This window comes from Oxyura jamaicensis (genome assembly GCF_011077185.1).
Source record: "Oxyura jamaicensis isolate SHBP4307 breed ruddy duck chromosome 5 unlocalized genomic scaffold, BPBGC_Ojam_1.0 oxy5_random_OJ106517, whole genome shotgun sequence".
NCBI classification, from domain to species: domain Eukaryota; kingdom Metazoa; phylum Chordata; class Aves; order Anseriformes; family Anatidae; genus Oxyura; species Oxyura jamaicensis.
The window spans coordinates 108,908-122,164 of record NW_023303968.1 but is presented as its reverse complement, the minus strand read 5'-3'; the positions used below and the strand labels follow the sequence as shown (position 1 = coordinate 122,164).

Genomic DNA, 13,257 nt, shown 5'->3' with positions numbered 1-13,257 from the left:
CTCAAAGGGTAATGATTTAACCAAGAGTTTCTTCGTCCCTGTTTCCCCAGGTGAATACAAAGTCCTGCTTTGAGCAAGGGTTTGGAGCAGATGACCTTCTGAGGTCTCTTCCATTTTAAATTGATCTATGATTCTTTATGTAAACTCTCTATTTTCTAGGCACAAATGGAGTTTGCAAGTTGCATATAGCAAGTTAAACGAGGATCTTATTTCCTTATATACTAGATTAATATTTTCAAGAAATGTGTTTAAGCCATAGCATTCTGGTGTTCAAGAAGAACAAATAGCTTAGTCCATACCAGCATGGGAAAACTGAAAAAAGAAAATGTAAAGCTTGTTACCAAAAATTTGAGAGTCACTTATGTTTTATTAATTTTGTCTACAGTATTCTTGAGAACCTAATTAAACTAAGAAAATAGGTAGAGGAAAAACTCAAAGTAAATCTCCAAGTTTGACCAATCTGTGCATCTGAAATCCTACTTAGTTTTTTTATATACTTTTTTTTTTTTTTACAGGTTTAAAAGACTGGGAGAAAAGACTGATTATATCAGACAGAGCACATATAGGTAAGTGATGATTGAAGGGTAAAGAAAGCTAAGCAACCATTTTAGAGTTATGGTGGAATTATATTATTATTCTACAAAGCAGGCATGCATTTCATCTAATACGTCTTCATTCTGTTATGCATCTGAAATATAACAGAATTTGTACCTACTAAAGAATGATGCTTCACATGTTTTCATAGTACTGGCTTTGTTTTCACATTAGAAGTCCTTGAACTATTGTTAATAACAAATTGAAAACAAAATTAGTTCTGAAATTATAGATGTCTGTGATTTAAAGAATGTTTTTCTCCTTTGGTCTGCAGTTATGTCTGTTTGGTTTTCCATTGCAGTGTTTGACTTTCACCAGGCAGTAGATGGGCTCCAGGAAGTGCAACGTCAAGCACAAGAAGGAAAAAAGTAAATATTTTCAGTACCTTCATATCATTATTAATAATTTGGAAAACAGAAAAGCAATATATCTATAAAGAGCCTTGCTGATTTTATTAATTTTGACTATATTCTGTCCCTACTTATTTTAACGTATGAATTCTGAGGTATTACTGAGGATAAAAATTCTTACTTCAATTTCCTAGTTCTCTACAACATATAAAGACATTTTCGAATTCCTAACAAATCCTCTAATCTCATTTGTGTTAAAGTGATGCTTCCAATCCTCTTTAATATCAACTAGTGATGCTTTTTGAATAAGGTCTGAAGTGTTGGCAAGATTAGATTACACACTGGTAATTGTTTACTGTATATTCAGTTATACTTTGTGGAGATGTTTCTATTTTAACCTTACACAGTATGTAACTATTCATAATTCATTATTCTTGTTTCTGAAAGAACAAAGGTTTATGTGAACACACTATTTTTCTGCCTGTTAGTCTCCTATTAATGTTGATCCCATTGGACAATTTCAGCCAATCATAACATACAGAGGTCTCAAAATTACTATGTTTCTAAAATACACTTGAAAATAGGCATGCAGATAGGAAAGCAGCTTCATTTTTGTCCTCATCAAGGTAAAGGCTGTAACAAGAGTTCACAGGGATATGCATGGTATAAATAATGATTTGGATGGAGTTTTACTCAAAAAGACTATTGGAATCAAAGCCATAGGAAACAAGTTTAATCGCTCACAAACTGGTTGTTTACAATATAGTCTGTGCTGCAGCTGTGACAATGACATTTGTTTTCTTTCCTTTTTAGGAAGGGACTTAGTAGTACTACAGGATAGCCTAGTAACCATTCTTGCTTTGTTAAAATCTGTATATACACACACACTCTAGACTCAGCTTGTTTCAGCCAGACCCAAGGCTTAATGATTTTCTGCATACCATTAATATTGGCAATATTTATGTAAATTCACTGAAGCGTGAAAGTTGCTTTATACTGACTATTACAGAATGTTTCTGATTGTTTTTTTGTCTCAGAACTTCTGCCCAGTATATAGCACACTGAAGAGCTTTAACAAATTAATTAGCATAAAAATATTTTTGCATATGTTAATACATGTTAGGTTTTTGGTTTTGTTTTTGTTTTTTTTTTCAACTAGTATTGGCACAACAAAGAAGGGGATTGGACCAACATATTCTTCCAAAGCTGCACGAACAGGTCTTCGAATTTGTGACCTCCTTTCTGACTTTGATGAATTTTCTTCAAGGTACAACTATTTTCATTTCTAAATATTATGTTAGTCATATATTTTGGCAGGCAGGTTTACTTTTAAGGAGCTGTTTATAAAAGTGTCTGAATTTTGTATATAAATTGTCTAGAAGAGGAAGAAACTGGAAAGAATGTGTGTGTATTTTCTATACTTCTCTGAGTTTTTTGTCATTTAAATTATAGTTTTATATGTTGGGAAATGCACTGGTTGAGGTATCAAAGTTCTGTGTATTTTCTCTATATAATTGCCAATGTATACAGTGTATAATATAAACTCACATCTTGACAAAGGGTCTATGAACAGTAACTTAAAGACTGCTCTTCATAGATACAATTTTAAATATTTTACAGATTTAAAAATCTGGCACAACAATACAAGTCAATGTTTCCAACATTGGAAATAGATATAGAAGGACAACTGAAAAAGCTAAAGGTAAGAATATAGCACCTAATATTTGTTCAGTTTTGAGTGAAACTGTAGAAAAAAATATTCTAAATTGAAATTAGAAAAGAACTAATTATTATTCAGTGAATTATTATTACTGTTAAACTAATTAATTTAAATGACAAGTGTATATGTTAAGGAAATATATGTTGTCATTATAAAACTTTTTTAGTGGAAGTAACTGTTTTGTAATAGAATGTTCTTCTGTTGTGGAAATTAAAATACATTTTATAGTGGATGTAATTATTATTCCCATACAATGTTTTTCTTTTTAAACTCCAATAACTGTGTTGTGTTAAAGTAGTCAAGCAAATGCAGACTGATGTAGGCTACCTGAAAGACTTCCATACTTACTGAAGAATTGCTTGTGGAAGCTGAGTTTCAAGATCCTGGTGTTATTTATAAAAATGCATTTTTCTTATTAATTCAGAAGAGCCACTGCTAATACATCTTCAGATATGTAAGAAAAAGATACCGAAAGAATATCTCTTAACATCCCCAGGTTTTGTCTGGTACTTGTTCAGAGCTAATACCATTCCTTTAAAGATATTTTTTTTAATATTCATGGGAAGTGTTTTGTTTTGTACTGTTTTTCCTCTGGAGCTTGAACTATTTCTAAGTCCCAGTCTCTATTATTAATCAGTGTGTCTAGTCCATCAACAAAATGAGGTAGGTATACATCATCTCTGTGAACAGAAATGGTGTAGAAATTATGGCATTCCAATGCCAGAACAAACTGTGTTTTCTTGCATGACTGGTTCAATATATTAATTTGTTTTTAGTATACTATAAGCTAATCTTTGAAATTTTCAGATAAAATACAGTTAGTGAAGCTGGTATATTAGGATTTATCTGTATGTTTTGTCTTTCAAAAGCAATCACAATGTTCCTTCCAGCCATTCAGGTAGTATTATATGGGAAAGTTGACATTTACACTCAAATTTGCAGGGATATGCTGAAAAAATAAGACCGATGGTTCGAGATGGTGTATATTTTATGTATGAAGCTCTTCATGGCTCCCCAAAGAAGATCCTTGTTGAAGGAGCCAATGCAGCACTACTTGATATTGACTTTGGTAAGTTAAATTGTAAACTCGATTTAACTCCTAAGAGTCTAGTTTTATTTTGATTTGTGTTTATATCTTCTTCGTAAACAGTAGGAAAGTAGAGACACAAAATAATCTTTAATAGGATCAGATCTCCCAAAAGTAAAACACAGTAAGACCAAGATTGTATCATTAATAGGATTAAATGCCGACGGTTTAAATATTGATTTTTACTGAAGTTTTATTCCAGCGGAGTTGAAATTTCACTCTTAGATATTCTTGCTTTATCACTTCTAAATGGTTGTGCACCATGCCATACAGCTAGCCCACTGCAGAGCTGCTGAGAGTAATTCCTTTGCTGTGGAGAGAGGATTAAACCAGTGCAGATAACCTGTAAGCCTAGTTTCTTCAGTTAATCTCTGCTCTGCTCTCTTACCAGAAGTCTAATTAAACCACTTAAGTCTCCACGGAGGAGAAACAAAGAGCTGGAGAGATGCTCTGATCCAAAGTCACAGTGTGTAGATCATGACTTCCCTCCTAAGGTGTAGAAAATTTTGCAGCAGATAAACAGAGCTACTTGTGTAGGGCACTGGGAATGTCAGATTGTGACCTTTACACCAGGCTGTCTGTGGATGTTGCAGAAATACTTTCTGTGATACATAGGGCAGTGAAAAAAAAAAAGAGCTTTACACAGCAACAGCGTCCTGTAATAGATCGAGTGTCTGATGGAAGTAGTACTGAGATGCTTTTAAATTTCTCCCTTGTGAGCAGTCCTCAATGAGAGCTGTGAAGGATGAATGCAGAATATCTTGTGCATTGGAACAGATCACACATACTTGATACCTCCTCATGTGTAAGAAAGTAGTACATTTTCTAATTTGGCTGAAGTTCTTGATCAGTAATAACATGTTCATACAAAAATGCCAGGAAAAGTCCGCTATTTGACTGGAAAAAGTCATACATCGGGGGGGGAGGGGGTTGTATGTGGAGCCTTAGAAATCTAAATACATATCATTCACTATAGGAGGAAGCAACTTCGGAAAGAACAGCTTAATTTGTTCTCTTAGGGCAAAATGGGGGCAAGTAGTAAGGGATTTACCCTCCCCTTTGACTACTTTTGAGTTCAGCTTTAAAGCCAAATATACAGATGAAAACCTCCTTGAAAGGAAAACCTTCTCAGAAAGGCATGTCAGTCTTAGTTTCTTTTCATTGCTGAAACAGGACTGTGCTGTTTCTGTTTTTCTGACAGGCACGTATCCTTTCGTGACTTCATCGAACTGCACTGTAGGTGGTGTATGCACTGGACTTGGCATTCCCCCCCAGCACGTTGGTGATGTGTATGGCGTGGTGAAGGCGTATACTACTCGGGTGGGAATTGGAGCCTTCCCCACTGAGCAGATTAATGTAGGTTTACTGTTACAGAATGTAATATATACAGTTGCCAAGAAATAAGTTCAAGGGGTAAGGGTATACTGCCAAATAAATAAGCTCTGTAACAATGCTAGGCTGTTGCAATCATGAAGACAGGAGTTGCCTGATAAACTTCAGGTATTTTTCTTCAGAGGAGAGAAACACAACTGTGGTGACGTTATTTTGCAGTGACAGTTCTGTTGCAGTGAACGATATGAAAACAGATTTCATCATTTTATGTAGTCTAGTTAGGTGCGTTTCAGTGGGTTTGTTGTACACTGGAGCTGTCAGTGCATCTCAGGAAAGCTTAAATTACAAGATAGAATTTATGAGCTTAACAGCCTTTGTTCCATATGATTTACTGAATAATTTTGGTGTGTGTCAGCCAGTCATGCACAAATTCATCAATAAAAAGAGGGGGACAGATTTTGATTCTTTTAAACTCTCTATTATATTTTCATTATCATGAAACCAGAAAGCTCAGGATATTGATTAGAGCCATATACACAGCATTCTCCAGGTCAGTGATCTGAATTTGATTTAAGGTTGTAGTCACTAAAATCCATTCTCTAATGGCTGCAAATGAATTGATGGTATCCTTTAGTTTTATAGATCATTAATGTGAAGTTTTCTTAATTTTTTTTTCCATGTTGTAAAAATTGCCAACCCAAACGGAACAGTTGACGTTCTCATATTGCGGTAGAACCTAGGAGCACTAGGCATGAACAAAGCATCTGTTATCCTAGACATTGTACAAGCACTGGTCTGTCCTAAACATGTACGGTCTTGCCTCTGAAAAAAATAGATGCCGAAAGACAAGACTGAGAATGTAAATGCAAGCTCATAAAAGAAAAAAATAGTTATATTAAATAAATATATTGGAAATGCTAGTGATGGAAATATAAACATGTTGTGTTTGAGGGGCTTTACTCTCCAACTAAGTCACATTCTAAGAAAACTTTTATTTCATTTTTTATATTCTTTTGTTTTTACACACACACACACACACAAAAGCCTTGGGATTTAACAACTGCATTTTTCTTGCTATCTGCCTGTATTTGTTTATATTTTCTTTTCTCGCTGTATTTGTTTATATTTTCTTTCCTTGCTGTTCTTCAGTAAAATACCATCATCATTCTTTCTGTCTTCTTGTAGGAAATTGGAGATCTTTTACAGTCCCGTGGCCACGAATGGGGAGTAACAACAGGCAGAAAGAGACGCTGTGGCTGGTTAGATCTTGTCATTTTGAAATATGCTCATATGATCAACGGATTCACTGCGTAAGCATCACAGATTTTGCGCTACATTTGGAAGTGATTATTTTGTGCTTCGCAGAATAAATATGTAGGTAACATTAATATAAGTCAGTAAAGTGTTACATTTTAAGCAATTAAATAATTCACAGCGGGCAACTGAAAATTGTCTTAATGATATAATAATTGTCAGTGGGCAACTGAAAATCATCTTTATGCTAATAATAATTTTATCTCCTTAGATTTTTTTTTTCAAATTGAGTGATTTTGCATTATAATGAACATGATTTTTTTCATACATGTTTTCACTTTGCTTACATCAGATGACCAGTGTAGTTTGGATTGATACAACAGTTTTTGCACAAATTGTTTGCTCTAGTATTCTTGATCCAGTGCTTTCTTTTTGACTTATTTAAAAAAAAAAAAGGTTTTGAGTTTTGGTTGGCTCTAGTGGATCAGACTTGTACGACCCATTCTCCATCATTAAGACAAATTACCTCTTTAAGTAAAATAGGTGGGATCACACAGTGTACAGTAGCTGGCACAGCTCAGACAGGTTCATTTACTGAGAAAGATGTGTTCTCGTATTGTATTATAAATACTGCTTTTAATGGTCTGAGCTTTTATTTTAATTGGGACTGAGTGACTTATTTGGTTGACGAAATATATTTTCAATTATAAAATAATTTGAATTGATGTTTTAAAGGAAAAGTGGCTGTTTAAAGGAATTGGTCTAGACCATAATGCCATCAGGCTAGCTTATGGCAAATGCTGCTAACTATAGTGAACCATTTTAATTTAAGACTGAACCATTTTAATTTAAAACTGATTATCAATCTGTATTTTCAGAAGAAGTTGCATTACAGTTGTGTTCATATAAGGTGTAGACTTACTCTTTGCATTCAGGCAAATTTTCATGTATGCAGATATGTTACTTCGGGCATTTCAGTATTTTATAATCTGAGACTTAACTGGTATTGTTTATGCTGCTAGTGCTGCAATGAAACAATACGTATAATGATCTTTGTTTATTAATTTATCAGAAGGGTTTTTTAAATCCCTTTTTTTGCTTGAATTTATATTTTTCTTTTTGTTAAAACAGCTCTGGTTTATGTTGGAATATTTCTTAGGAAAATATTTCCTTTCATTTCAGTTCTGTACAATTACTTCACTTACATCAACAAAACTGTTATGTCTGGTAACTCTGACACTTAAAAACAGGGGAGACAAAATCTTGGAAAAAAAAAAAAAAAGCTGAAGAACTGACTCTGTGTTGGTTCTTTCCCCAAAGTTGGTCTTGTTTAATCATTACATTCAGCAAATACTTACTGGGCACATACAACATGGGCTATATGTGCATAAATTTGGCCAAATCCTTCTCTATTCATGATCAGTCAAGGCCTGGCATATTCTTTCTAGAGGATTTGACTAGTTTTAAAATGCAGTTTTATTCTGATCAGTGACTGCTATGATGTCTTCTGGAGGTTCCATTTTTGTCTTCCAATACGCTCATTCAAAAGATGGAAGAGGTTCATTAAACTGATGACACTGATAGCTCAGACAGAGTACTGGAAGTCAGACTGAGATCTTCCCGACTGTACTGAATACAAGCATAATCTGGCATCTAAAACCATGTGAAGTCTGTTTTAAAAGTGTAATTTAGTAAATAAGCTTGTCTTATAGTTGTTGTGAATTGGGAAGAATAACAGAATTAATTACTATTGGTGACGTAAAGTGACGTGCCAATGTACACACCCAAAAATCCAGTAACTAGCACTTCTACACAGTCAATTGGCATTTTAATGCACTCAACTGAAAACTGTGCACCTGTATGAGCAGCCAAGCATTTGGAAATGCATCTTAGTAACTCAGTCATGTATTCAGCCAGAGGCATGAATTCAATTAACAATGTTCATATTTGTGTATTTTCTGCTACTGGGTTGTCTGAGTTGGATCTCTGAATACAGAGCTGGGGGGAAACAAACAAACAAACAAAAAAGGGCAGAAGGTATTGAAGAGGAAGATGACTGAAATATTCATCATGTGTATGACTCTAACCAATGTTTTTCTGTGCAGCTTGGCCTTAACAAAGCTGGATATTCTTGATGTCCTCGATGAGATTAAAATTGGTGTTGCTTACAAATTGGGTGGAAAAAGAATTCCATATTTTCCAGGTATGTTATTAAATGTCTATGTTCATTTTTCTCTTTCCTGCCTGTTAAGTTGCATATGTTGGGAAAGACCATCTGCTTCTTGAAGTCAGGCTTGATTTCTTTATTGCTAGACCTTGTTGTAGAAATTGTATTACTTGTGTGTGCGCAAATCTGAACCAAAATGGGAACTAAACTTTGAATAAATTTTTTTCTCAAGATTACTGCTGTAGTTTACTGACAACATAGAGGACATCTTAAGGTTTTGACAAGAGGAAACTGGATTACTGGGTCCTCTTGAATCAAAGTTATCTTCCCAACTAACAGAAATTAATCTAAATTAAGAATGATTTAACTAACCAACCAGTAAAAATCCCATGAGTTTTTGTTTGTTTATTTTCATTTATCTATTTTTAAATGTTGTCAAAAAATCTTGTTGGTCAAGAACCATAGGTGTGCTCTGTTAAGGTGGAGTAGCTAAACTCAACTGTGCTGAAAATTGTTCTCTCACAGCTAATCAAGAGATATTACAGAAGGTGGAAGTAGAGTACGAAACAATGCCTGGGTGGAAGACTGACACAACTGGTGCACGAAAATGGGAGGACCTCCCACCCAAGGCCCAGAATTACATCCGATGTGTGGAAAACCATGTTGGAGTGCCAGGTAAATCTTTCTGCAGACGTACACGTGAGGATGCCACAGTACACAGAAAAAACTATGTCAATGCACTCAATTCATTAGTCAGGGAGTGGCCTGATTTGGGCAAGAGGTAATGGAAGTGTCCGTGGTTGGGCTGATGATGGTAAATGACACCTTGCCAAGAAGGTACAAAGGGTGATGTTCTGCAGGCTGCAGTGCTGCAAACAACTCCAAGGTGCTGCTGACAAGAATTTAAGCAGAGGAAAGATGAACGCATTGTTCTTGGCAAACTGCTGCCTTCTGACAGGGAAAACTTAGGAATCTCTGCACCATGCTTCAGTGCGTAGTTAGTCTAATGTGCTTCCTTTACTAGTCTTCCTTTTGCTTCCTGCACTGCATCGCTGTTTGAACGTAGACCTCTCTACTTTTAATTTTTGTCCGTCTTCCACACTTCTCAGTGTAAGGAGATAAATGCGTAATGGGTACATGACTATTTAGCCCAATTCTTCCACTTGGGAAAATTAGAATCTTAACAGGTGTTTAGCTATACATTGTATCACTCAAGATAATGAGAGTTAAACCTGCAACAAACAGGCTGGACCTTCTCTTAGGTCTTCCATCTTCAATGTTTTAATTATTTTGTGCATTCTGAATACAGTATGTTGTGCATCTAGTCTGGTAATTCAACAGAAGTAAAGTGATTTTTGGATGGTAAAACTTCCTAGCAATGTGTTTCAGCACAGAGTTGGCTATTTTGTTTTGAAGCATAATAAAAAAAAAATTACCATTCATTCATTGTATTTACTCTCAGTAATTCTTCTAATAGATGTTTTTTTCCTCCCTAGTCAAATGGGTCGGAGTTGGAAAATCAAGAGAGTCAATGATCCAGCTGTTTTAAACAAAGGAAGAACTTCAGTGATGAGAAGCACAGTTCAGCGTTCATCTGTTCCTTACTGCTGCTTCTTCAAATGGAGACGCTGTGTAAAACCAACATGTTCTTCTAGGAATGGAATAGAAACAAAATACGTATTCTGCATTGTATCATTTTATTTATCTTAAATGTCTCAGTACGTTCACTGTAAAATCTACTTGGTGGCCATCATCAAAAAAAAGTGCATAACAAAATAAGGAAAATATATATTTTAATTTGAGCCATGTTACTATTTGAAAGACATCCAGAGTTATTCCTTCTTGCTGAAGCTGGTATTAAGCCTTTTCCAGCAGTTACTGGGTGACTTTAGAATTGTAAAGATTGCATTTATTCTTCAGGTGTTTAAAGTCTGTGTCTTTAGATTGGCAGTAATAAAAGAGACACTGTGTACTTAGAGTGTAGGATTATATAGATTTTCAATTTATAAAATACAGTAAAGTTAGGTAGGTATTTTTGACTGCACAAAGCAAAGCAAATACAATTATCTATAATTTTTATATAACTATTTTTTTAATAGCCCACTAAAATGTATGGAGAGAAGCTAAAGTATTTTTATCACAGAGCCTATTCAAGTACCTGAAGTGACATCTGCAGAGGGGCCAAGCTGGAGAAAGTTGACCTAATAATTCTTTCAAATACCCTGTGTACTAACAGGCAGTCCCTGTGGAGACTGTCAGATGTGCAGTCTTCATTTTATGCAGTAGGTAAGGAGTGAATGAAGATGGAGGAAAGGTCCTCAGGGTACAGAACACATGGGGAGAGTGGAGCCAAAACAACACGTGTTTTCTCAGTGAACCTGAGATATTTCTTCCTGCTAATGCAGTGATTGTCATTTCCAAAGTTTTACTGGAGTTATCTGTTGAGGAACTTGGGACTTGCGGCTCTGTATGGCACACTTGCTTCCACAGCTCCAATGTTTCCAAGAATAAATCAATGCATGACTTAATGATGACTGCTGCAGTATTTACACCCCTCACACATATTGACCTTCCTCAGCAAAATGTAATACCTAATAATAGAAGGGGATGACATATGGCAGCCAGGGTTCAGACATGTAGAAGCCGTGGAGAAGTCCCCAGAATCTTCAAGAAGGTTGGATTTCTTTGTGGAACTTCTATAATGGCTATATTGCAAGAGCTCTCAAAAAAAGACCTACCTCTTGTAGAGGAAAAAGAATACGCTAGAAGCTGAGTTATTCCAAAACTGGAATTTTCAGAGTAGTTGTTTCTTTTCTATATATGTCTCAGAGAGCTATAAAAATATTTTTATATCATTCCCTGAGGCTGTGGAAAAAGGCATCACAACCAGTAATGTCATTATGTAATGTGTGAAAATAATCCCTTTTCTGTGATAGTAACTCAAAGGATACAAGACAATAACATTCTTTGCATCAGAGAAGGGGAGAAACAAAAACCTATCTTGTGTAGCTCATGTTCAAATCCATTTGTGTTAAGAAACAATTGCAAAAGTACCAGTGTAAGCACATAGCATGCGCTTATTTTAACTCTTTACAGATGTGTTGCTGCTGGTAGGGCAGAATTTTTACACCTTCTCACTGCAGTACCGTCTTGTCCTACCCAGGTCACCACAGACTATGGCTTCATGCCTTAATCAAATGCTTAACATCTAATAAAAAGATCCCAAAGTTGTGAATCCATAATTCAGCCCCAATTCCTTTGTTGGTCTTTGACAAGTCATTTAATTTCTATTACCGTTTTGCAATCTATAAATTGGCAATTAGGAAAACTTCCTCACCTATTTTACACTATGTTTCAGATGTCTGTGGGACAAGTCCTGTAGTCCTTGCTCTAAAATACGTGAAGAACCTCTAGCCTTCATATTAATGAGTGCTCTTATGAAAGAGCAATGAGATTTGTGACCTTCTTTAATGTTTGCAAAGCACTTGTGAAAGGTGCTTGGTAAGTACTAATTAGTACAAGCACTGTGAAATATATGTCATTTATATGAGGTAATTTAAGCATAAGGATGCTTGGAGATGCGGTAATTAAATTTTGTTTTCATGTGGCTTAACCTTGTGACATTGGCCTACTGGATGGTCTAGATATATTCCTTTTCTTGGCCTCATTTTCACAGGTGTATTTGTGTTAGGGATGGACACTACATTTAAGCTTTATTTGATTTATAGACTAAGTCCACAACAACTAAGAAGCCACTTGGTGCACTGAATAACTGGATTCAATCTGAGGGAAGTATTTGGCATATTAAAAAGAATAAATAAATAATAAAAAACTACAGTTTTAACCTTAATTTTCACAAGATTACTCTCGTTTGCCTTATCTTTCACTTTCCAGTATTTTTTTCCATTAAGTCTCCATTAGGTGTACATTGCCTGTAGTTCCATTCGAGGTTTCTTCAGAAACACAGTGATGTTGACAATGGACTTGATACAGTAGACAATTACCCTGTGATTTACTCTTTTGCAGTAAAAATATCATGCATTTCATTTCATAGCATTTTTTTTAATGAAATTTTACTCCTACTGAATTTCACGTGTTGTCATTGAATTAGATGTGAATAAGTTCAGTTTTTTATTGAAAAGCTCTCTAATCTACTGAGTGACATAATGCTTGATTAGAACTCTTTAAATGTAAAGCTGTTTTCATTCGGGCTGTTTCCCATTATTTGTTGGATTATTTTGGATTGTTTGGAATTTCATTTTAATAACAATCACTGTGATGAATTTGACTTCTTCTTTCTCCCCAACTAAATGCAGTAATAATGACTGAAATAGGTTGATGCATCATCCTGTTAGATATCGTGATGGAAGAATAAGGGTAAATGTCTACCAAAACAACACAATTTGTTGGAAAAATTAAAGTTTTTAAAAAGCAGCAACTACTGATTCACTCATGCACATTAATATAGTTGACATATTTGCTCACACTTACCCTTATAACATGGCCTTCTTAGTCAGGTGTGTGCTTCTAACACGTGCAGTATAGGATTTTGAAGCTTTTGTAATTTTTAATTTGGCTTTCTATGGTCTGACAGTTCTGGCATGATGCACTTTATAAAAGGAAAGAAAAGCATTTCCATAGTAATGTGCAAACTATGCTTACATCTTTCCCTCTATGCAGATTTTTCAGATGAATTTTGGATCCACACCTGTTATTTTGTCCTGGAAGACACATTAAAATCAATTTGAAGTAA

The 13,257-nt window shown here is 35.0% G+C and overlaps 1 protein-coding gene across 1 annotated transcript in view; it reads left to right on the top strand.

Annotated features, from left to right (window-relative positions):
• LOC118157411 (adenylosuccinate synthetase isozyme 1 A) overlaps nucleotides 1-13,257 on the top strand; it is a 28,633-nt gene extending 15,376 nt beyond the window's left edge. The window contains exons 4-13 of the mRNA XM_035311721.1: nucleotides 516-566; nucleotides 896-962; nucleotides 2,104-2,211; nucleotides 2,565-2,646; nucleotides 3,607-3,733; nucleotides 4,953-5,107; nucleotides 6,269-6,393; nucleotides 8,443-8,540; nucleotides 9,030-9,179; nucleotides 10,001-13,257. Of these exons, the coding sequence (XP_035167612.1) occupies nucleotides 516-566; nucleotides 896-962; nucleotides 2,104-2,211; nucleotides 2,565-2,646; nucleotides 3,607-3,733; nucleotides 4,953-5,107; nucleotides 6,269-6,393; nucleotides 8,443-8,540; nucleotides 9,030-9,179; nucleotides 10,001-10,053 (1,016 nt within the window). The 3' untranslated portion in view covers nucleotides 10,054-13,257. The remainder of the gene's footprint in view (nucleotides 1-515; nucleotides 567-895; nucleotides 963-2,103; nucleotides 2,212-2,564; nucleotides 2,647-3,606; nucleotides 3,734-4,952; nucleotides 5,108-6,268; nucleotides 6,394-8,442; nucleotides 8,541-9,029; nucleotides 9,180-10,000) is intronic.